This window comes from Sitophilus oryzae, unplaced genomic scaffold (genome assembly GCF_002938485.1).
Source record: "Sitophilus oryzae breed Bouriz unplaced genomic scaffold, Soryzae_2.0 scaffold_41_pilon_pilon, whole genome shotgun sequence".
In the NCBI taxonomy this organism is placed as follows: Eukaryota; Metazoa; Arthropoda; class Insecta; order Coleoptera; family Curculionidae; genus Sitophilus; species Sitophilus oryzae.
In genome coordinates, this window is record NW_022146996.1 from 6025845 (window position 1) to 6051546 (window position 25702).

The 25702-nt window shown below is 32.7% G+C and overlaps 2 protein-coding genes across 2 annotated transcripts in view; one reads left to right on the forward strand and one right to left on the reverse strand.

Moving 5' to 3' along the window:
* Positions 1-6011, reverse strand: part of LOC115885744 (homeobox protein Nkx-2.4-like) — an 81442-nt gene extending 75431 nt beyond the window's left edge. Inside the window, exon 1 of the mRNA XM_030904753.1 lies at positions 5686-6011. Coding sequence (XP_030760613.1) covers positions 5686-5695 — 10 coding nt within the window. The 5' untranslated portion in view covers positions 5696-6011. The remainder of the gene's footprint in view (positions 1-5685) is intronic.
* The window catches only part of LOC115885743 (glycogen-binding subunit 76A-like), a 426966-nt gene that overhangs the window by 184266 nt on the left and 216998 nt on the right, over positions 1-25702 (forward strand). The window lies entirely within an intron of this gene.

Here is a 25702-nt window from a genome sequence, read left to right on the forward strand (position 1 = left end):
TATTAATTTAGAGCATAGTAAAAGATATATCAAAGAGCCACCTTTCTTAAACTACTTTCTCGAAAACGTTGCTAGCTCTTAGACTAATAGGTTTTCTAATAAAAGTTTTAGAAAAATCCGAGGGGTGAACAGCTGCAGGAGGTAGGTTTACATTCGAAAGGAAGTACGCGGGAATTCCTAGGAAGTACCAGGAAGTATATAGGATTTTTTAACGTTGCGTCGGTGTGTTCTAAAATCAAAGTTGACATAATAATAATGACATATAACAGATGCCATTAGTATCCAGTGACGTCATAATGGTTCCCGCGCTATTGTTTCTGTTTGAATTAGTTTGGCAGGGAGTCCAATATTTGGTGTATTGCTCGGTATATTGTTTTTTTATACAAAAACACATAAATTAAGAAGCTCAGTGGCGTGTCGTATAGGGGGCCAGGGGAGGGAACGCCCCCTCCGCCCCTATGCGCTTTGCGCCTCTGGCGCCTTTTGAAAAAAAGATAGATTAACTATATTTAACGCAAAAACAAACGGTGCCCTACCATGCCCTTAGCTCTTCAAGATAAAAAAATGACGTATACATTTCTCACATTTTATTTTTGTTTTTTTAATGTTTACTTATATTTAATAATTTAAATCTCTAATGAAGTAGGCGTATACATACGAAAGTTTTCATATGGGTTTGAAACTATGCTACCGCTAGACCATTGTCTATAAATAAAAATACAATGGCTAGACATAACGGCCGCCAAAGAAGAAGACGAAAGCAGTCGTGATGGAAATAAATTCGGGGAATCACCGACCGAAATATAATCGGTTATAAGTGCTGAATAAAATAATTAATATATTGTCCAATCACTTGCAAAAGGTTAATATCAACTTATGTACAGGGTGGGTAAAATTCGACGCTTTTAAATGGAAACACCCTTTTCTATAGGAGATAGACAAAAACTAACATCGATGTCTGGAGCTCAATTTTTGTTAAAAACGTGATGGTGAAAACCGCATATCGATATCTGTTACCGTTTCGGAGTTACGGGGTGTTTTTCAAAAATATGTATTTTTAATAAATCGCTGTAACTTTTTTGCTATGGAAAATTTTGTATTTTTACGAAAACATTTCCAAAGCACCTTTTTACGTAGAATTTAATGGTTTAAGTATAATTTTTTAAAAATTAATAATTTAAGAATTATTAACAGAAAATTTGATTTTTTTATGGGACACCCTGTATATTTTTAATTTATTGAAAAGAATTTTAAATTACCTTTCCAAAAATATAACACACTTGATATTTTGCTCGGTTCCCCTTCGAGATATCGAGTATATAAAAATTCGCCCGCTTTAATTAAGTAGGCTTTGAACGGCACCGGCTGTAATGCAAAAAAATTCTAGCTGTGAGCATCAGTTAAAACGAAAATAATATTTCTATGAGAGATGCAAATTTTTATAACAATTTAAAATATATTTAACCAACATCAACACATTTAAACTATATCTAATAACTATAAAAATAAATAGCAAACCAAGACAGGAGATTTTGCTACAGGTGTTCAACATATCGACCGTCTTCTGTTATGGACAGACGGGGCAGTTTCTCGCGGAATTCATTAACTCAGTAGGGGTGAAAGATACCCTCTCATAACTGCTAAGTATTTCTAATTCTTGTCTAGATTATACGGAAAAATAAGGAACCTTTATTCTTCCGCAAATATATCCATAGGATTAGATCCATGGGCACTAAGTCAGGCGGCCTCGACGGCCAACGGCTGGGATCTTGGTTAGCTATTCAATTATTCTTGAAATTGGCTGCAAAAATTTGCTGATAACTTCAGCGTTCAGAGGCGGTGCGTTGTCTTGCTGGAAAAATATGTTTTCGAGTTCCATTAAGGGCATATCATCAATAAGGGGTCCAAAGCCTACTAGTTAAAAGTGGCGAACTTTTAAAAATTCTGTATTTCGAAGGGGATTATAACAAAATATCAAGTGTGCTATATTTTTGGAAAGGTAATTTTAAATTCTTTTTAGTTAATTAAAAATATAGAGGGTGTCCCAAATATAAAAACTATTTTTCTGTTGATAACTCTTAAATTATTAATTTTAAAAAAATTATACTTAAACCATTAAATTCTACGTAAAAAGGTGCTTTGGAAATGTTTTCATAGAGATACAAAATTTTCCATAGTAAAAAAGTTACAGCGATTTGTTAAAAATGCAAATTTTTGAAAAACACCCCGTAACTCCGAAACGGTAACAGATATTGATATGCAGTTTTCACCATCATCTTTTTGATGAAAATTGAGCTCCAGACACCGATATTAGTTTTGGTCTATCTCCTATAGAAAAGGGTGTTTCCATTTAACAGCGTCGAATTTGACCCACCCTGTACAGCTGCTCATATGATTACTGCGGTAACTAAAGATCTCAAATCATTAAGAAGTGAAAAATATTTTGAAAATTTAAGAAAAAATAGGCTACTATTTTGGCAAATAAATGCAATACGTCAACATTATTTTCCACAAAAAGACAAAGAGGAATAAAAAAAATTCATGATGAAATCCAGAATCCAGAATGATTACCTACATCAAAATTCTGAAGATAATTTCAAGATATCAGTGTTTTATGGTACTTTAGACATTTTAACTGGTACTCTAGAGAATCGGTTTGAAGATTTCCTTAATATATGCCAAAAATTTAATTGTTTATTGGATATGGACGTCAATGACAATTTAAAATGTCTTGTGGATCTACAGATATTGTACCAAGCGGATGTTAAACCTTCTTTAGTTGAGGAATATAAACCTTTTTGTGTAGTTTATTAGAAGAAATTAATGCTGATGATAACAAACTTGCACCTGACAAATATTTATCATTTTTAATTTCCAATGACCTAGACTCTTCATATCCATCTTTATGTGCATTACTGATGATTTTTTACACTATAGCCATCAACAGTGCTGGTGCAGAACGATCTTTCAGTAGATTAGGACGAATTAATGATTACCAGAGGTGCACCAGCACACAAGATAGTACCAATTATTTATCACTTCTCAGTATTGAAGCAGACACAGTCCAGGATCTAAATATAGACCAAATAATTCATTCTTTTAAATCGGTTAAAACAAGACGCTTTCATCTTTGAAATAACTGTTTTGTATACTAACTTTTTTATTAAACAAATTTATAATTAAAAAAAATAAAAGTTTTCATGTAGTCTTATTATTTAAAAAAAAGTTTGTAATTTATTTGATCCTTTATTGATCATTGTGCCCCTTAAGGCCTTCGCCCCCTCCTCCCTTTTATCCACGACACGCTACTGAAAAAGCTTATTATCTGAAAGCAAAATAACACTGAACTCTCGACTGAACTGCTACGGACTAGGACTGATTTAAAATTGGAAGATAAAATGAATTTTAAGGCAGCTCAAAAATATGTTCCATTGAAGTCTTTGAATTATTTAATACTGGTGCTGAGGGTGCAGGAACCAACCCAATTTAAAAAGAAGGTTATAAAATTTATGTTATTGTGTGTTTTTTTACGTATTTGACGTAAATGGCTAATGATGAATAATAAGAAAATTGGAGAACATTTTATTTCAAGTAACTGTTACAAGCTGTTACACATATGCATCGAGTTGAACGCTCATGCTGTGATTAATTTAATTATACATTTTCGAGAAAATCCAAACCTCACAGAGGATATGTTCCTTCCTTTGCTTTTTATCAGTAAAAGCTGTGAGAAAATATTCCGAGCCACAAGGTCCATGACAACAACGCAATCTATGGTAGTAAATTATAGTATTAAAGACATACTGCAACGATTGGACAGAATGAGATCGATTAATAACATTACCCATGATTCTTAAATCATAATAATAAACGTATTACTATGATTATTATGTAAATCATAATATTATTGATTATTATGTAAATCATAATAATAAACGTATTATAGCTCTTAAGCTATAATACGTTTCCCAAGAGAGCAGAGAAGATTTGAAAGAGTTTACTGATCATTACATTGAGAATATTGTGATGGACGATGGACCCTTTGCAGGAAGCACTTGCTGTAACTGAAAAGCTGGGAATGCAAGTTGAAAATTTTTTTGGCAATTTTGTCACTGTGTAACTGTATTGTTTTCTCATTAGATTAAATTATTACAGGTGACGAGGATAAGTCTAAATTAAACGCCTATATGCATATTTTTATTTATCTGATTATGGCAACGGATTACACAAAGGAAATTTGTCATTGTTTCAAACAAAAAAACTTGTGGCACACCTTGTTTCGCGAAACAGTATCATATCTATAAAAGTTTTGAGGAACGGTTTTGCAAAGCCGTGTAACCAGCTGTATACCGTTCGCCGTTGCATACACAATTAATATCATCTATCCATAGAAATTAATTCAACTGTAACTGGGGGGTAAAATATTTTATTAAGTTAAATTGTTTTTGTGGTCAGGTCAGGGTTGCCACCCGTCCCAATTTGGTTGGGACCGTCCCGATTTTGATCCAACAGTCCCGCGTCCCCACGCAAAGCCCTAATGTTCCGGTTTCTATTAGTTTATAGCCACGTAAATTTTTTTAATCCATAAAATTGTAAAAATGATTATTAAAAATATGTTTATTACATTCTTGAATTTAAAACAGTTCTTTTCCACAAATTAATTAAAAATAGAAATTTTAGAATTAAAAAATATTGATACCCTTTTTAATGAATATTCGACAATAAAAACTTGCATAAAGGAAATTTGTGAAAACGGTATAAAAATTATAGATAAAAAAATAAAGTAAAACTAGAGTAAATAATAATGCGCCTTCATTATTTAAAGTTTTAGTTCTATATTAAGTGTGCCATCATCTATAATGTTTGAGTACGTGGAAATAATATTCTCATGTATGATGTTGAAGTAGACAGACACTAGAAATAGATGTTCAGTTAAGCTCATTAGAATGGAACTTCAAATCTCATTTAATTTTAATATGACCTGTTTGGAATTTTTGAATTTTACTAAAAGTGACAATAAGGTTCTTATTATTACAGCAACAAAATCAAATAAAATATATTCATTACACTTAGGCTGGGAACATTTGGTGTTACAACAGCTAAATAAAACACTAATTAACCACAATTCATCAAGAGAGACATTTTACTTTTAACACTGGACGCGCGTTTTGCTAACCATGCTGAATTTGAAGCTAACCATCAGTTTTCATCATCTGCTTATAATGCTAACATGGTTAACGAAACGCGCATCCAGTATTAAAAGTAAAGTGTTTTGGTGTATTGTGCTGAATTAGTGTGTTATTTTGGTAAAAAATATGCATTCAAAAATTCAATTAATTGATTGTTTTGGTTTGGTTTGGCTACCTACTTTTTTGTTTTCAACGTTTCTTTTTTATTTTTACAGAATTATTTATAAATTTCGAATAGTTTTTTAAGTCAACGCAAAAAGGCATAAAATATTGTTTGAAAATTCGATGGGCATATAATATTTTACATTTAAGACAAAAGAATGTGTCAGTGCTGTCCCGATTTTTTAAACACAGAAGGTGGCAACCCTGATGGGTAAGGTTTCCCGAGCGCTTTTCCAAATCCGGGCCCGAGACTTTAAAAATCAAAACATGTCCGGGTAAATCCGGACATATGGAAGCCCTAGGTATAACGTATGAATCTGAAACTAAATTTTACCTGCAGACATGGACTCCAGGACCGCGGAAGTATGTCCGCCGGCTGCAGTGTACCCGCTGTCCGCCGTTCTTAATCCATCCGCGGCATAAAAAAATCGGCGGCGACACCTCGAATCGTCCCAGCAGCGACCGGAAATGACGACGCCCGCTTCCGTCGCAGAGAACCACGAACCCGCGCGCCGCTCGATCCACTCTTCAGAACCACTCCAACACTCGAACCGATATCCCAATTCGATAAACAAACCGACTAACTATATAAATAAATCAACGATCGGGCTATAGCACTCTTTATAGAGCACCCTTGATGTAAGACTCTTTAGCTGCGAAGAGCGCTTAACTCGCCTAAGCGTACTCTTAGAGTGCCCTCCAAGTGTACATGGCACTCTCTGCTGCATTCTGGGTACTCGAGATTTAAAACGGGCGGAGCTTCTGCCCCTCCGACCAATCCCGACTCTCGGTTTCCCCTAAAAACACGCCTTACAAAGCCTGCTAGATTCGCCTTTCCTTCCCCAAGGCGTACGGGTCAAATTACCCGGACAGTTAGGTCAATTCTCGCCTTTAAGCGCCTAACGCGAAAGTCACAATTTGGGCGGAACATAGAATCAAAATCTATACTTTTAGAGTTTGATTGGGCGCATCGATTGGAGCAGGCTGGAGCACTCTTTGCGACTCCTATGAATCTTTCGATTTTAATGTGCATTTCTATATTGTGGAGATTGGAGAGGGTTGTAAATTATGATGGAAATATTGTCGAGATGTAATTACATTCTTTGGAACCGTTTGAATCAGGTTGATTTCTTTGTGAGAAGAGAGAAACTGTTTTCAGCACGATCGACATCTGTTCGCTTTGGGCACGGGCACTGAATAGGAAATGAATTAATTTCCTTTGTTACCTACATCTTTTTGAAAAAATATGTGCTAAAGTATAAAATATAATACTTTAAAACTTCTAAAATGTATTCAATAAAGTTACTAAATATTTTTGTGAGTGACAATTTATTTTATAATCTGTACCTACTTATCTCTTTTATTATTTACTCAGTAAAAGTATAATTATTGCAAGTGCAGCAAGTGTCTGTATGATCGAATAAAAACGGCGTTTTTTTTCCAAGCGAAAAAAGTTCGCTTGGAAATTTCGATTAAATTCCCCATATAATTTTGCATACAAAATGACAGCGATCTGCATTTCATTGTCATCGCTGACGCCGTTTTTTTCGATCATTTCGACGTTTCGTCCGCTACGAAAGCCTATCACCAATGAATCAAATAAAAAAATCATCCGATTTAAGTGGAATTTGGTATGTCGATACATTGGACCAAAGCGAGGACCAAAGCCAACTTGACCGTGTCCGACACATGTCATTGTGACAGTTAGTTTTGACATAAGAAACGTTAAAAGTTGATGTCGTCCGATCGCGACCAAATTTGATGGGTAGGGTAGATGTAGGGTATGTACTATAAGCGACATGACGGTGCACACGGCCCCCACACTGCAAAAAGTTTGATACGATTTTTCGTTTACATCTTCATCTAGGTGGGACTAAATCCTTTGTCTTAAGAATTGACCGATTGGAACTCAACACCCAACTTGGTATCCGAATGAAATCCTCAGACGGACAGACGGACAGGTAGACAGACGAAAATAAGAAGAAGTTTCACTTCAAATATGCGCACATAATGCACAATTTTGTTTTTTTAAGAAATCAATGAATGTTATTTATGTTAACATTTACCGCACTTTGGTCAGTTAGTGAAAATTATTTTTTTTAAAAGGTTGCTATGAGACTTCGATTATGGCAGATTAATAAAATATTGCGTTTATCTCATCACATAGATCGAAATTGAAAAATTATTTTAATCGGCATTAAAAGGGCCTACACAATTTTGTTAACAAGAGAAAAATCTCAGTGGCGCACATGTTTTTTATAAAATTATACCAGTGATAGCCCATATGCACATCCCTAGTTATTAGAGATGAGCAACAAATCGCAAACTGCGATTCAATCGTAGCAATTTTAAAATTTCTTATAATTAAAATAAATTTACATAGGAAACTGCGACTGCGAATTTTTGGGATTGTAATTTTGTAATCTAGGACCGTGTTAACTTTCTATCTGCGAGTTTCAATTTTTAAGAGTTGCGATTTGCGATTTTCTTGCGAATGGAATTTTGTGGTCCATTGAAGCATTTTATAGTAAACTGCGATTGAATTTTTTCTCTCATTTTATTTATTTATAGAGAAGGTAATATTTTTTAGGGCGAAGATCATAATATACCGGGTGTTTCTCAAGAGTGGTTCGCCTCTATAATTTTTTTATATTTTCTAATAAAAAACGAGATTTGGTATGCAAGCATATGACATAAATTAGGACTGATTAGCGTATTCAATTCGATTCGATCCAGTGGCGGACTAAGCCTGTCGGGGGCCCGGGGCGGCGAAGCTAAATGTGGCCCCCGGTCTGTTTAGATAATGATATACTTCTAATGAACATTTTGTAAAAATTGAATGACGTATGTATAATGGTTGACAAAATTCAAGTATTTATACAGGGTGTCCCAGGCTGAGCCTGCGTTAGAAGTTTCTAGAGAACTACAATATCCAGATATGAGATTTTGTGCATATCATTGTTTCACAATGAGATCTACCGATTAAAAATATTTTCAATATGGCGGCACTTTCGGAAGTACCGGAAGTTGACAGCAACTTTCTTATTTTAAATGGGTGACCCCATTTTTTATTACATACTTAAATTCTCTGTAAATTTTTATGAATTTTGATATTAAACACTCTAGACCTAACGTTAACCGTTTTTGAGAAAAAAAAAATATTTATAATTTTTGGAGGAAAAAAATTGCCTGTCAAAAATATGTATATAGCCTAAACGTCAAATTTAGTGATTGCCACAGCCACTGTACCATAAAGAGAAGACATGTGGCTATCGTCAAAAATTAAATTGTCCGAATGTCATATAATAATGGCCGCAGCTGTCATGGAATTGAGCGATTAAAAAATTATCATAAATCAAAGCTGTTTTTTTTTGGATCGTACGGTATATAATTAAAATATCAACTATTAGATATCACTAAAGAACGAAAATACGAGATATATTTATATAAATACACTTTTTAAACTTTTATGCAGGAGTAGTTATAATATAGGAAATTCAAATAATTCATTTTCTGACAGATGGAAATAAATTGTCTGACTGTTTGACACTTAATGTCAAAGGAAGCTAGATAAAATCAAGAAAAATATACGTTTTTAAACTAAATCTTAAATAACTTAAAAACGATTGATTTTAGGTATAGGAATATGTCTAGTTAAAACGAAACGAATTGGAAAACCTTTTCACTAGTGAAATAAAAAAAGTGGGTTTCCATTTGAAAAAAAATATTTATGATAATTTTTTAATCGCTCAATTCCATGACAGCTACCGCCATTATTATATGACATTTGAACATATTAATTTTTGAAATAGATAGCCATGTCTTTTCTTTATGTCACAGGGCCTGTCATAATCACTAAATTTGACTTTTAGGCTGTACAAATTTTTTTCGCAGGTAGTTTTTTTCGTCCAAAAATTTTAAATATTTTTTTCTTAAAAATGCTTCCAGTGAAATACCGCGATAAAATATCGCGATTTTGTAAGTCCTCCAAGATCCGAGGAGCCCCTTCGCTGTCTCAGGCCCGTGGCCCCCGTTATACTAAAGACTTCACTGCTCATCATCAGTAATGAAGCTAGAATTCAAGTTATGCTAATGCACAGCATAACTTGAATTCTAAATGTATGGTTGTAATTTAAAATGTTTATTCAGTAAAAATAAATAATAAAACCATTGAAAAATAAATTAAAAGCTAAAAGAAATAAATTCAGTCTCAAAAAATATTAAAAATAATAATTATTCGATATTTTAAACAAAGAAAATTACCCCTTGATTTAATTTCTTAAATAGAAAATGCCATTGACAATTATTGGGGCCTGATAATTGATAAATAATTAAGTAAATATCTGCTTCCATTTATACTGTTTATAGTTGGCGTATACGTATGGTTTGCATACTCCACCTAGAAATTGCTTTATAACTACTGGACACATACATATTGGTCTTGTTTACCAGTTGAATAAAAATTACTTATTAAGATTCGGAGGCCCCCTAAAAGACGGGGCCCGGGGCGGTCCGCCCCTTCCGCCCCCCCCCCCTTTATCCGCCACTGATTCGATCACTTCCTGCAAAGAATATTATAGTTAAGAATTATCTTTGCTTCCTGTTTCACCTGAAATGACTACAACTTTTGATTTAATCGATAGAAAATGACACTCTGAATAGAATGCCTAGTACAATATTTAAATATTAAAATCGCAATCACAGGTTACAGTCGCAGCGATTTAAAAGAAGGAAAAAAAATATAATAAATTGAAAAAAAAACTTTATAATCCTCTGTGGCTCTACAAAACAAAGCAGTTACAAACACTATGTTAATATGAAAAATAAGTATTAATAAAAATAAGTATTTTCCTTACCTGAGAAATCTCTCTGCGAGATATTGCAAATGCTTTTTTAAAACACTGTATAAAATATTAATTTTCTTAAGCATTTTATTTATTTCATTCATATAAAATATAAAAAAATGTACCTAACTTTCGTTCTTACAAAACTATAAGAAAAATGTAGAGCTTACCTGATGATATATTTTTATCCTTTTCAAACAACCAATATAATGCTTCTGGCTAAAGAATACATGAATTATGAATCAGAGTCTTTTATTCAAAAACCCTTTTACGAGACGGCCCTTGGCGCTACTACTACTACATGTTTCGATGGGTTTTAACGCATTTTAAGAGTTCTACGAGGACATGGACGCGAGGATTGTTAGTTATCAACAGCCCTCGTGGTCCACTCGCTCTCACCACTCGACGCCGCCTGTATACCGGCCTTTAGAGGGCCTCAACTAGCGGTATCAGAGCCGAGTTAAGGGCGTTGTCGTTTTGTTTTGCAAAGGATTAAGTTCTGGTGACGTAATGTTTTAACTTCGAGGGACCTATTAACGCTTAGGGGTATTAAAATTAGAAGTATGGTAAATGTCCCAATTATCGTCACATTAAGGGAATATCTCAGTTCAGTTAGCCATAAAATCCGAATTGTTACAATAAGGCGTACAAGAAAATTAAATATGACACTAGTGACATTTTAATTTAATATTAAATAAATCTTTAATAAGATATTTTCGATTATTTTTCAAGAAAAACTAAAAAAACTACAATTGCTGCAAATATCGTCACCTCTCTACGGGCATCTGCAGTTCCTATAATAAAAAAGTTAGAAATTTTGTTTAAGTGCAAACCTGAAGTATGTATTACGATGTATTTCAGGAAAATATTTTAATTTCTACAGGGTGGCTTAAAAAAGTGTGAGTGTATCGGGATTGATCGGGATATATATTTTTTAAATGCGGTAAACACCCTGTATACTACTGCATTTTTGGCTTCCTTTTTTATCACTTTACATAATCCTAAGATATTATTAAATCAACGGTAAAATCTCAGCTCTTTCTATGGTAAAAACCAGACAAAAATCATTGAGTGGGTTTGTTAAAAAATTACTGTTGACTGTTGAAGAGATTATTGAATCCCCATATGTAATATAATACTACGAATATCCGCAAAGCCTTTAAAAATTTTGAAATACTTTAAATACAAAAAGTATTTGTTTTTTAATTGTCCATCTAGCAAAGAACTAATATACAGGGTGTTCCTTAAAAAAAAACGAAGAAAATCTATTTTATATTTTAGAAAGTTTGGCATACAATTTTAAACACCCTGTATAGTTTAAGATTACGATATTTGTATCAAAGTAAGTACAGACCCATTGCAGTAAATACCTAATACAATTTTCATTTCAGGACATTTTTTGTATTTTTAATATTTTTTTTTAATAAGGCTGACAAAAATATTTTTTTATTTATTTATTAATATCTTTGAAACCATCAAAACATATTTAATAATATCTTACGATTATGTAAAGTGATCAAAAAGGAAGCGATATCACTTTTAATATAGTCCAAAATGCCCAAAAGTAAGTCTATAAATATGGCTTACATGTCTAATGGCCTAAATTCCGTCACAGACGTCCAATTCTTGTCATCCATTTTTAACTGACAATTTAAGGTAGCATTAATGATGAAAGTGGGTGACGAAAATTGGGCACATCAAATAGCGCATCTTCATACCTACTGCTATTTATCGAAAGAAAGATTTAAACTACAAAAAAATGAATTTTATACTGAAATAAAATAACTGTCTACAGTATGTCCCCGGATTGTCTTTACAAGAGGAAAAACCTTTTTATTATTTACAGTTTGAGAAAAACGCATTCTTCATGAAAATGTTTGCTTATTTTAAAATGGTTAAATCCGTTTATACATGTTCCAACTTCCATACCGTTTTAGAGAAAATTAGAAAAAAAACATGAAAATATGGTTGAACTTCCTAAAAATCAAAACACGTTTCTATGGTAATATAATTTCCTGTTTATTCTTTGATAGATTGTTATTTATAGAATTTTAATTAACGTAATATTTTTTCTGTTTTAAAATGTTAAATAAGCACACAATGTATTTAGTGCAATGCTACGGAAAGGGTGATGGTATAGTTTACAGAAAATGTGGTACCTACTTTAGCAACAGCAAAGAATATAACCACAGTTTAAATAATATAAATATATCAGTTGGCCCACTCTAAGGAATTCTATTGTTATTTTGACTTCAAAGGCGGCCCGTGACCCTTCGAGGTGACAAAAAATTTGTACGTTTACCGGGTGCAGCGGAAGTGCTATGTTATCAGTCAGAACGCTGGCCGTATACGAGGGATCAACTAAAAATACTAAGGAATTTTAATATAGCAAGTAGAAAAATAAAAATACAGTACTAGTTTTATTGATTAACAGTTTTAGGCGTCTTTAATAATTGATCAATATTTATTAGTATTTAGTATTAAATATACATTAATATTAGTTATATTATTCTATCCTAATTCTTTGTAATATGGAATTGTCAATAGGGTAATTATTATGGAAACCCCATATGAAAAATGTATACTAAATAAATATAATAAGTTATTTTTTTAAATATATATAATAATAATTTGCATATCTCTTAAATTATAGCATGTTTTGCTTTATAGATAGCATTTTACTTTAATTACCTACCCGGAAAGCTCAAATTTTATCGTAAGGTAATAGAAGTACCTTTGCATACAACTTGTGTTGCCATTGTCAATTTTTTCGGAATTTTTTCTAAATTTTATGATTATCATGAACAGTAATTATGACTGTTAGTAGTTAATTGTGTAATAAATTTTACTGTTCGATAAAATTTAGTAAAAACTGAAAAAACATTGACTAAGGCAAGACAAGTTGTATCCAAATACTTTTTATTACCTTTTAATGAAAAGGTATATAATTCAAGAGTTAAATGCAAATAGCAAAAAAGCAAAACATGCTATAACTTAAGAAATATGCAAATATAATTTATTACAGTATTTACTACTAATTGAAGAGCACACGGAAAAAATAATGAAAGTACCAAAAAGCTACACCTTTGGGACCTAAATAAACGGGAATATCGATAACGGCCACATAGAAACAGGCATTTAAAAATAGGAAAAACGATATAAACTCGGATATAAAAGCCCAAGCTTAATTTCAATTAAAAAAAAACGGTTTCCTGAACATTTATCATTTCTGGATACTCATGGTTTTTCCCATGTGCTCGTCAATTGTTATATTTACTGTTACATAAAATTTAGTAAACACTCTAATAAAAAACTTGTCAATAGCAGAAGAAGTTGTATGCACGTATTTTTATTACCTGACGATAAAATTTGGACTTTCCAGGTAGGTAGTTAAAGTTAAATACAAACATCTAAAAAGTAAAACATGCTATTTAAAAAAATGCAAATATCTTAAATAATAATTTAATATGCACTTTGCAAACCGGTAAATACTGCAAAATCCAAAACATAATAGTAAAGTATCTACTACTAACTCTAAAATATCTATTAAAATAATAAACTAATTGTTAAAAATAAATATTTTGTGCATATTTCGAGTAAAATCTTTTCTTAATTTATATGTATATTTTTAAAACCATTTTTTCATAGTTAGGTTTCCATAATTATAATATACTTAATATGTCTAATACTTTAATTATTATATACTTAATATTCTATACTATATAAACACATACCTTCCTTCATCTTTTGGGCACCTAAAGAACGATATATTTCACAACCATCCACTGCACAAATATTTCTAGTAGACATTTTATTCACAATTCGAACAAAAAAACTAAAACACTATTTTTGGTTCACCCTATGCGTCGGACCGAAAACAAAACTAAAATAAACTTGGAACGCTGTGTACACGTCGAGCAACGGATGTAGACTGACCCAAGTCTACAAGACAGGCGGGGAGCGGCGGGAGGAATTTTGATACGGGCGAAGAGTGGGTCAACTGATATATTTATATTCTTTAAACTGTGATATAACATATAACCACGGCATATAAATCACACGGCAGGCTAACTCTGCCCAGTTGTTGTTACCAATGGGAAGCAGTCCCTAGCTTATTTTACAAGCTTTTATTGAACTTGCCTTGTATGTATGTTTGTTCGGGGCAAATCTTGTAAGCTAAATTAGAAGCACTTCCTTTAATTGTAGGAAATTGAAATTTGGCATGTAGGTTCAGTCCCGATGACAATACATTTTCTTGCAAGGCATGACCCGAATTTTTGTCAGCTGTCAAAAAAATTTCAAAGTCAAATTCCGATTTTGATAAAAATCGATATATAGGATTGCCATGGGTTAAAATGAAAGAAAAAAAAATGAGCTGTCAAATTTGACAGCTGTCAAAAAAATTTCAAGGTTGTCCGATTTTGATAAAAATCTATATATAGGATGGCCATGGGTTAAAATAAAAGAAAAAAATTGGGCTGTCAAATTTGACAGCTGTCAAAAAAATCTCAAAGTTGTCCGATTTTGACAAAAATGAATATATTGGATGCTCCCTACCCCATAGTCGGTTTTCATTTTTTTTGTCTCACATTTGAACTGTCAAATTTGGCAGCTGTCGTTTTTTAAAGTTCTCATTTTTTAATGAAAATCGATATACATATTATTAGGATGCCCATAGGAAGTTATTTAAGAAAAAGAATTGAGTTTAAGTGTGTGGCACGAGAAACCAGCATAACTAAAAAGTAAAAAATAAATTTAAGAAAAAAAACTTTTTAAAAACAAGCTTTTATTTAAATACATTAAAATAAAAAAAAATAAACTTTTGGTTGCGATTTTATGCGGATTTTTTCTTTTGGTTGCGATGTTATATTTGGACCTTAGTATAGTAGACCTTAGACCTTAGTATATATAAAAATTTAATAATATATTTGCGTAAGTTTTCTCGAACCATTTCTTAACTATAAAAAAGTCATATTTTCTTAGGTTGAGGTTCGTTAATAATTCGTTGAATCGCACGAACATTGAAAGTGCTGAAAAAATAAAAATCTCAAGGTGCGTATCCTTTTTAAATTACATGTTTTCTTGTTTTTTAATTGTATTTGTTAGCTAATTGACTCAATTATATAGTATTAGTTTAATTTGTTGTATGAATGTTTTTAGTGTTTATTTTGACATTGTAATTTATTAAAAAAAAATTTTTTTAGACAACAAAAACTTTTGAAGATGCCCCGAAATTAAGGGCGACACGTCAAGAAGATGTTTAAAAAAAAACTAAATTTATTATTTATTAACGAACCTCAACCCAAAAAATATGACTTTTTTATATTTAAAATTTAATAAGATACAGGATGTTGCATTTAAAATAGGTAAGTTGGTAATGGCCACTGTTACATAATACACTCTATTTAAAAAGTTGTAAAAAAACTGCGCATTTAAAAAGTTCAAATCCTCGTATCCAAATGTTTTTGGAAACAGGTTCTAATTTATTTATTATCGGGAATTTATTCTGTTTAGTTGATGTTGATACACACTGTAGGCCTATTTTTAGCCGACCATACCAATAGCCTATTGGCAATAGGTAATAATAGGTCTTAATAGCCTACCATACCAATTAGGTATGTTTAGGCTATTAAGACCGGCAAAAAAAAGTTTTTTTAATTTCACTCAAAATGAGTTATTTGGGTCATAAATGACCTAAATACAAAATATTTTCATGGTGTCTGCCTGTCTGTCTGTCCGTCTGTAACACGATAACTCAAAAACCGCTAAACCGATTTTAACCAAATTTGGCACAAAAATACTGTGGTGGCACCCGAGAATCTGGCCATTAGTTTTTGGTGGGGGTTGGGGGTTTGGTGGGGGGAAATGGGAGGGGGTATGGGAGGGGGTTAAAAATTTTAAAAAATTGTAACTCCAAAATTACAGTAGCTAGCGAAACGCGGTTTTCAATTTAAGATTAGGAATAATATTAGCAACAAAATTTGTAATAACATCAAATTCAATCAAAGTCGCAGTTTTTGAGAAAAAAAAATTGGAAAAATTCCTTTACTTTGAAACTAAAAGAACTGCCTACCAACTTTTTATTAACATATTTAGTATGGGCGGCTATACGTGCCTCCCGGCGCCAATTTTTTATACAACGTTTTATTTATTTATTATCTACTATGTAGTTATCATTTTAATTCTACTCGTAAATAGTTTACTACTAGGTATTCCATTTTGTTAAATTGACTAAATCAAGGAAGCTCTTCAGTAAATCGTTACAACATCCGATTTGTAAGCAAAATCAGGTAGAAAGACGTATATCGTAAACACTGTTCTCAATTCAATCGGAACCTATCATTATGGGTCTGACAATAGATTGAAAAGTCGTCGAATGTTTATGGTATAAGTAATCCCAAAAGTGATTTCCTGTCTTTTCTTAGCACAATACCGGTGCGTTCAATACGGGAGTAATTTTAAATTACAGGTTTGTTGACGCAACGTAGCGTCAAAATTTTAAATTGTATAGTGCGTATGTTTACCTTTTTAATTCAAAATTATCTATAGATTTTTTGTCAAATAAGCTATTATACAGGGTGTCAAAAAATAGTGTATCTAACTTTGGTGAGTATATAGCTCTAGATAAAAATAAAACAAAGAGTTCCTATGACCATGATATGCCCTAAAAAACCTCCCAAAGAAGTTATTTTTTTTCAGTTTTTTAAGTTTTTTAGCCCTCGAAAGGTTAAGTAGAAATGATATATTTTGTTTATTTTTAAAAACATTGGTTAACCGAACTTGGTACTCTTACACACATTTTAGTGCCAAAGCGAATGGCGATCATGTAAAATTCCGTAACAGCCCTGAACAGGTACTTTTTTAGGGTAGAGAGTACCACTGGCGGTACTTCTTTTATCCTTAAGCTACGTCCACACCAAAGAAACACAGAGAAACATTTTGTTGCAGATTGCCGCAACCTGTTTATGGAAACTGAAACAACAGCAAAAGTTCCGTAACATTCTTTCCACACCAAGGTAACTCATTCTTGTGAATGTTTCGTTGTGCTGCTGCAACAGGAAACATGTGTCCACACCAGTGCAGTGTGTGTTCCTGTTTCTAGTTTACAATGTGGTACAGGGACGAATTGCATTTTTGTCTGACAGAAATTCCATGTACTTAAAGGCAAACAATTTACTAACAAAATATGCTCCAGCACCAGATTTTTTTCATGAGCTATTTTTTTTCTCTCTGTAGAACTGTGCCACCATTTTCAATTCCTTTATATATATCCACCCATAAATCCTGTTTTTGGTAACGGTCTTTATACTTTTTATCCCGTGGATTCCACAAATACTCGGTGTCAGAGCCATGTTAAAAACATTGTTTAATTAATTTACATTTTATTATTACCTTCTGTTACCTTTGTATTTTGTATATCTTATGTACAAAAATTAATTTTAGTGTGATAGTGTCATTAAGACAGTCTGCATAGATAAATGAAACACGTTTAGATTGGAAAGTGCCCATAAGGACAATGTAAACACTATTTGGCGCTATTCTTGCAACGGTCGCGACCGAGGGGTGTCTCACTCGGGTAAAAAATGTACACGTACTGCCAAAATATCCTTCCACTGCTAAGCGACTGCCAATGACTATGAAGAAGACTGCCTATGACTGCCATGTAATTATTATAGGCGACTGCCATAAGACTGCCAATGACTGCCAGCGACTGCCAAGAAAATGTACAGGTAATTCCAATAGTGAGACACCCCTCGGTCGCGACCCAAAACTTTTGAAAATTTCGGAGCGGTTCGGCTGTTTCCGGAATTATATCGCCAAATATTGTTTATTCAAATTTATAATTATTTTCGTTTAATTTTATAAATAAAATACAGTGTGTTACATACAAGAAACTTTATTTTATATAAGAACACATGTATGAAATACCTATGAAAGATTGGAAACCGACGTTATGCCACGATCCACGATGGTTTTGCAGTTCACAGTTCACACCACAGCTTTTTAAGTTTTTAATGCCACTTTTTCACAATTATCACCGGTTGGAGTAAATAAAACTTGAAATAAACTCACAAGATAGCAATAATTACTTTGAAAATGGACGCTATAAACACTTTTCGGAATTTCTTTAATGAGAGCGGTTTAGATTTTGAAAGATTATTATGATCATATTATGATTTTTGAAGATTCTGACTTTGACAAGAGAAAATTATTTCTGTTTTTGTTTGCCGTTGTTCTTAGCGACCTAAATAGCGACTGCTATAGCAGCGCCAGATCGCGTATAACGGTCGCGACCCAAAATAATTTCGCGACCTAAAATTTTTACGGGCTTTCCAATCTAAACTTGTTGCATTTATCTATGACAGTCTGTTTTTGAGAGTTGTAAGAAAACGATCGTTCCGTACTTTTATAGTTAAATACTGTATCATAGATAAAAGAAAATAATCTTCTATTAAGATAGATATGAAACTTAATAGTAAAATTTTGGTCAAAGCGCCCCTCCGTGTTCTTAGTAGAGACTATGTTTAACCCAGCGCCTTCGCCTTTTCTGCTATAAATATTTTTTATGTTTATATTTGATTTCAAAGGATTTAGTTTTAAAGTTACACTGATATATTAGTATATCAGAGTAACTTTAATAAAACATAAGAATATATATATTTTACAGTTTATGAAATATAAATTTTGACTACAAGCACAGAATATCTAGCTACGCAACAGAAAAATACTCGAAATGAAAGAGCTAAAATTGTACAAATAGAATACTAGATGGCGCGACAATATCATAATCAGAATATAATTAGAAATTTTGAACTTTCGGTTTTGGATCGACGGCTCGTCGACGGCCTTATAGCTCGGCTAAATATGCACAGTTGCCAGATTCAAAAAGACTTGAATTGGCATCCCATTCTTTTTATTGTCTATAATGCAGTATGTGTTTCTTTCTATTCTTCTTTCCTTGTCAGATACACTTATATTAATTATTCCTTTGGCTATTAAAATAGTTTTAAGTATATTATTACAAAACATATACATTTTTAATATACACTATACCTTATAATGTTAAGTAAGAAAATACCTTTAATTACTTTTAAAATTAATAATATACAGGGCGATTGATAGTGATATTTATTAATGCTGGAACGTTAGTAATGAAATATAAGTTTAATAATAATGGAAATAATTTATTAAAATGCAGTACAAAAAATGTTAACTGACTAAAAAATACTATAATAACAAATTTCTTCCGTTTGCCACGTTATTTATATAGACCTAGGTAGATTTTAAAAAGTGACACGGGTACAATTAATAATATATTAGTTCGGCATAAAAGTTGCTGTCACGACATCGAACAATAAATTAAAATTCGTAAAATAAATTAAAATTATTAATTAAACAAATCTTTATAAAGAAACGCAAGTATACCAAATTTGGGCCCAATCGAACTCCAGGAAATGATATCATAATAGTGTACTATATTATGGTACCACTCGATATACTTTAAGGTACCATAATATTGCAATGTCACCGAAGATCCGTAGTATACAAAATTTAAGAACAATCGAACACCATGAAATGGTATCGTAATATGGTACTATATTAAGGTACCACTTTGTATACATCATAGTACCATCATATTACAATGTCACCGAAAATACGTAGTATCCCAAGTTTGAGCCCAATCGAACGCCATGTACGTAATATAGTACTATATTATGGTACCAGTTGATATGCTTCATGGTACCATAATAATGCAATGTTATCAAAAATACGCAAGTATATATCAAATATGAGCTCAATCGAACGCCAGGAAATGGTATTGAAATATGGTACTATATTAAGGTACCATTTTATATGCATCATAGTACCATCATATTACAATGTAACCGAAGATACGTAGTATAACAAGTTTAAGCCTAATCGAACGCCAGGAAATGGTATCGTAATATGGTACTATATTATGGTACCTCTTATTATGCTCCATGGTACCATAATATTACAATATTACCGAAGATACGTAGTATCCCAAATTTAAGCCCAATCGAAGCCATGTACATAATATGGTACTATAATATAGTACCAGATTATATGCATCATAGTACCATCATATTACAATGTCACCGAAAATACGTAGTATACCAAGTTTAAGCCCTATTGCCACCATGTACCTAATATTGCTATGTCATCAAATATGGTACTATAGAAGGTACCACTTTATATGCTTCATGGTACCATGATATTACAATGTCACTGAAGATATAGTATACCAAGTTTAAGCCCAATCGAACGCCATGTATCGTAATATATTACTATATTATGGTATCACTTGATATGCTTCTGAAAAAAACGGCGTCCAGTTGGCTTGAGAAGGACGATCGATGACATTTCCCATATAAATTTACATATAAAATGACAGCGATATTCATTTCATAGCTATCGCTAACGCCGTTTTTTCCCGATTATACGATATGAACTTGGTATGAACACAATCGAACGTCAGGAAGTGGTAGAACTATAATAATAGTTCTGTAGAACAATCCTTATTATATTGTCGCCGAATTACAATGAAAATTCAGGATTTAATTATACAATAAAACGTCAGGAAGTAATTGTAATTTAGCTCATAAGATTTAATTCCAACTAACATGGCAAACTGAAAAAAACAGCTCTGATCTATTTTAATATGTTTAAATGATGTAGCAAATTTGAAGGTAGGCTTTATCAGGAAGTATTACGATATGAATTACAATAATGGCAACACTGCACAAAATTCTTTTTAAATTTTGTTTGTAGAAAACTGTTTTCTTTTAAATTTATTGCCCTCTATTATGTAGTAGCGAAACTACCACATCAAAATATCTGATTTGGAGACAGGCTTTTAAAGCCTGTCTCCTTTTGCTTCCTACAACTTTATACATGTAACGAGGCTTCTGTTGCGTAGCTAGATATTCTGTGCTACAAGGTAGAAAGTAAATCACAATATTTGATAAAACTTATAAGAATACCATTTTTACAGCTAATAAATAATAAAACTATTTCTGACTATGATATTTAAAATTTAGATAGACAGAATATTAAAAAACATACCGGTATTTGCAGACGCAAGCCCAAATTCAATAAAAATCAAAATTTTTCCTGCGAAAATCGGGCTTTTTTCACAGAAAAGGTATTTTTTGATTTATCAACAATCATTGTCAAGTTGACAATATACAGGGTGTTTTCTAATTAGTCTAAAAAATTGTGGTGTGATTCCTCATGTGTTCTTAAAACACTTTTTATATAACCATTGGGTCTAAATTACTTCCTTTCTGATCTACAGGGTGTTAAAAATTTAAAAAAAAATCGATATTTTGCTTAACATAAATGGTACACTACTGCTTTTTTAAAGAAAATATATTTTTTTCTTGACTGGCCATCCTTTCAACAAAATTGATCTTTTGAGTTTTTCTTGTTCATCAAACGGTTGCCGAGAAAAAAATAAATATATTTATTAAGAGCCGCCACGATTTTTTATTTTTTAGATTAATTAGGAAACACCCTGTATATGCATATCACAGGCAACCAAATCTTTGAATAAGAAGACTAAGGAAGGAGCATATCAAAAATCTTAGGTACACCGCGATGGGCCTCAAATATGGCCGACTTAAATTCCGGTTTATCAGTGTCGTTCTAATTTTATTTAAAAAATGTAAAACTATGATGTAGGGTAGACGTGGGGTAGACTCAATAATTTGTTGTTTTATTTTACGTTGTGAATAAATGTTGGTAGTTATTAAAATTGTTATAAAAATATATAATTCTAATAAAAATAGATAAGTTATAATAAGTATTTATTAACACAAACATCCGATACGCTACTGAAGCAGGTAAGTCAAATTAACGTATCTAAATTCTTTGACATCTAATCTTTGACAAGTAATAAATAAAAGCTAAAAATGCAAGAAAAATATATAATTTAGTTAATTTAAGTGAATTTCATAAATGATCGGTTTACTACACGTATGTATATTATATAGTCACTTACTAGCGGAAAGTTGTTCCATTATTTCACTCAATTTTTGCCGTGATCTACTGCACGCTACACAACCAACTATTTTAGAGTCTTTTTCGATAAATCGCGATAGTGTCACTGTTAATTTAAGTTCTGCCACAATTTCCATCTAGATTTACTACCTTTATACAACTATCAGTAGTAGAATAAATAATAAATAACATAAAATAAGCTCCGTAAAGACTGACAAATCCACAAAATTTCAAATCAAATTCAAATGTGTCAAATGAATCGTCAAACAGAACTGTCAAGGATCCCCACCCTAGAGAGCTTTTATGGTGGCTTTTCCGTCCACCATGCATGAATACATGAATAGCATTATGCTCCTTCCTTAGTCTTCTTATTCAAAGAACCAAATAAACTAGTAACCTCTAAAAATTATTTTTCCTACCACTAGCGACATACCGTGTTTTCAGTGAGTACTAAATTATTTTATCACAATTTCACCATGTAAGTTTCCAGGCAATGATACTGTATCAAATTCTGCTCTTTTCACTTAACTAGTTTTTTTTTATAAGTAAAAGTTAGTGTTTTATAAAATCTCGACTTTTATTTACTAAGAACCGTGTATTCGGTATAAGACGGGTAGTTTTATATCGTTACACCTGAACACTCGGTATTTCGGTATAATTCAATTAAACATATTATATTTTCTAAGGTGCCCGGTGGCGTAGAGGTACAGGCTCTCGTCTACCAAACTCAAGGTGCGGGTTCGATTCCCACACCCGGCATTTCATCAGCCGACTATTTTTATTAAAATAAAAATAGTTTGGGTACCTAGGTCGACTCAGCCTTAAATCAGTACTTGGGATTCACAATCAGGGTTCGGAAAACTACATGTTACATTTAAAAACTACATAAACTACATTACATGTAGTTAATGTAGTTTATGTAGAGGGTGTAATTTATGTAACAGATGTATGTAACTTTCAAATGTCAAAGGTTTGAGGGGAGGTTATAATAAGTTGAAGCTTTAGAAAACACATAACGTATTTAAGAAAACAGAAAAAATATGGCTTTAAATATAACTTTTTTATATAAAGTCGTTTTGGAAGTTTTTTGGTATTAAATATTTAATGTTTATATCACTGCTGCAGATTTGCCATAACTTATGAGGCTATGAAACACGCCTCTTTAAATTTTGACCCAGGCTAAACATTACAGTCTCTTACATCTAATACCGGTAGTTGCGAAGTGGAAATATGCCGCAGAATTCAACTGGCCCGTAACGCTATGACGCAGCTCACCAAAGTTTGGTCGAACAGTCATATAACAAAATCGACAAAAATAAACCGGGTAAATAGTCTTGTCTTTCCAGTTATGCTTTATGCTTCGGAGACATGGACATTGTTAGCAGCCGACAGATGACGCATTGACGCATTCGGGATGTGGTGCTGGAGGAGGATGTTGCGAATATCATGGACGCAGCACATCGCACTTTCCAGTACTGTCTATAAACGTATACTTTCCTTCTTCGGCCATGTCAACAGGAACGTGCACATGGAGAGACTGGTAGTACAAGGAATACCTGCAGGATCCCGTCGCCGAGGCAGATCACCAACCAAGTGGGTGGACATGGTTGAAAAACTTATGAATACCAACCTGGAGAGAGCCGTTCGGGGCTCAAAGACAGAAAACAGGGAAAATTGGAGACGGGCGGTGCGTGTGGCCGTCAGGTCCTTGGAGCCAGAATCAGAGCCACTTCACGTCGTACGCGACGCGACGTACGGATTTAGACGACGAAACATTACAGAAGTATTATCCGAATAAAATTACCCTATAAATAATGATGTCTTGAATTAATGTTAAAGTTTACTTTAGCTTACTTTTTTAGTAAGTTAACTTGTATAAATGTATATCTACATAATTTTTATACTAGTCGGATATTCGACTGGCGTTTTTATAAATCTTTCCACACACCACGAATCTTTCTTAACGGGTGCGTCCTAATCTTAAAGAAAAAATTACTTGACAAGTGTTCTGGTAGCAAAACCGTTCACCAACTCCGAATAAAAGGGCCCTATCTACCGATCTCTTTGTCGCTTATCGTTGCCTCCGTTGAAAACGATTTATCTAAGCTCTATTACGGCCTATTTACACGTCGCCCGTCCCATCGGATTAGTTTTGTTAATAGAGATGATCCTTTTTTAATTCACTAGATCGGAAACATAATAGTTTGGTCGAGGAGATTGACGGAGGACTCCCGTAGTAAGCCAGTGGCGGCACAGAATATATTACTTATAGCAGTTTTACACTAGAAAATATTTTTAACATTGGAAATGTTTATGTTCGTATATGGGGGCCAGATTTCGAATTTTCTTTCAAGGTCCTCAGCAACGGTGTCGCGCTAGCCGCACAGTCGACCAAAATAAAGCATCAAAACAGTCAAAACTGTCGCGTGATGCCTAATTTAGGTGAACTGGCCTCTCAGCACGAAACTCTCGGCGATATACGAGGTTTAATTTTGTTAGTCCTGACATGGTCCCGACGATATTACTTGACGACTATGCTACGGAGGGCGATTATAAAATTGAATAGATTGATATTTGCAAAGGTTACAAAACAGTACTATTTTCGTAATTTTTGATTTGGGTTTGACAATTATTTATGTTGTTTGTAATGAAACGATATTTTTATTTAGGTATTGATATATTTCAGAAAGGATTTAAGGAGTAAAATATATAATATATTTACTTAATTTCAAGGTATCTGCATGAAAAATCAAGGCTATTTTTATAAAGTGTTATAAAATAGATTATGAATATTAAGTTATTACAGTTGAGGGTTGGAACCTTTGGTGTTACACAGCAAAATAAAAACACTAAATCACCACAATACACCAAAACACTTTTACTTTTATACTGAACGCGCGTTTCGCTAACCATGTTAGCATCATCAGCAGATGATTATAAACTAAAGTACAATATACTAGTTGAGCGTTTATATACTCGCCCAATGGGCAACGAGTGGGCGTGGCAAAATCTAGCCAACCGAGTCAGAGCCCACTGAGCGTAACAGTTAGATTTCCGCCACTAGAGTAGTAAGAACAAAGAACTTGAAGGAATTGGACCGCTGTCTCTGTTCATACAATCTTTACATTTACTAATTCTGATGCTTTCATATGCATCTAATTGCCTGTAATTTGAGACTTGTTTAATTAATTTTAAATTATTAAGATCTATACAATGTTCTTTATCAACAATATGTTCGGCAACGCAAGATTTATCCTGTCTACCATATCTTATCTGAGCTAAATGTTTGAATCTAGTTAATTGATCTTCTAGTTTGCCCAACATATTTCTGATTACAATCTTTACAAGAAATCTCATAAATACCCGACCAGTGGAGGTTTCAGTGGTTTCCAGTGGAGGTGTTTTATCCTTTGGATTACCTAATAATTGTTGTAATTTATTATTAGCACTATACACATGTTTATAATTGACATTCTTAAACAT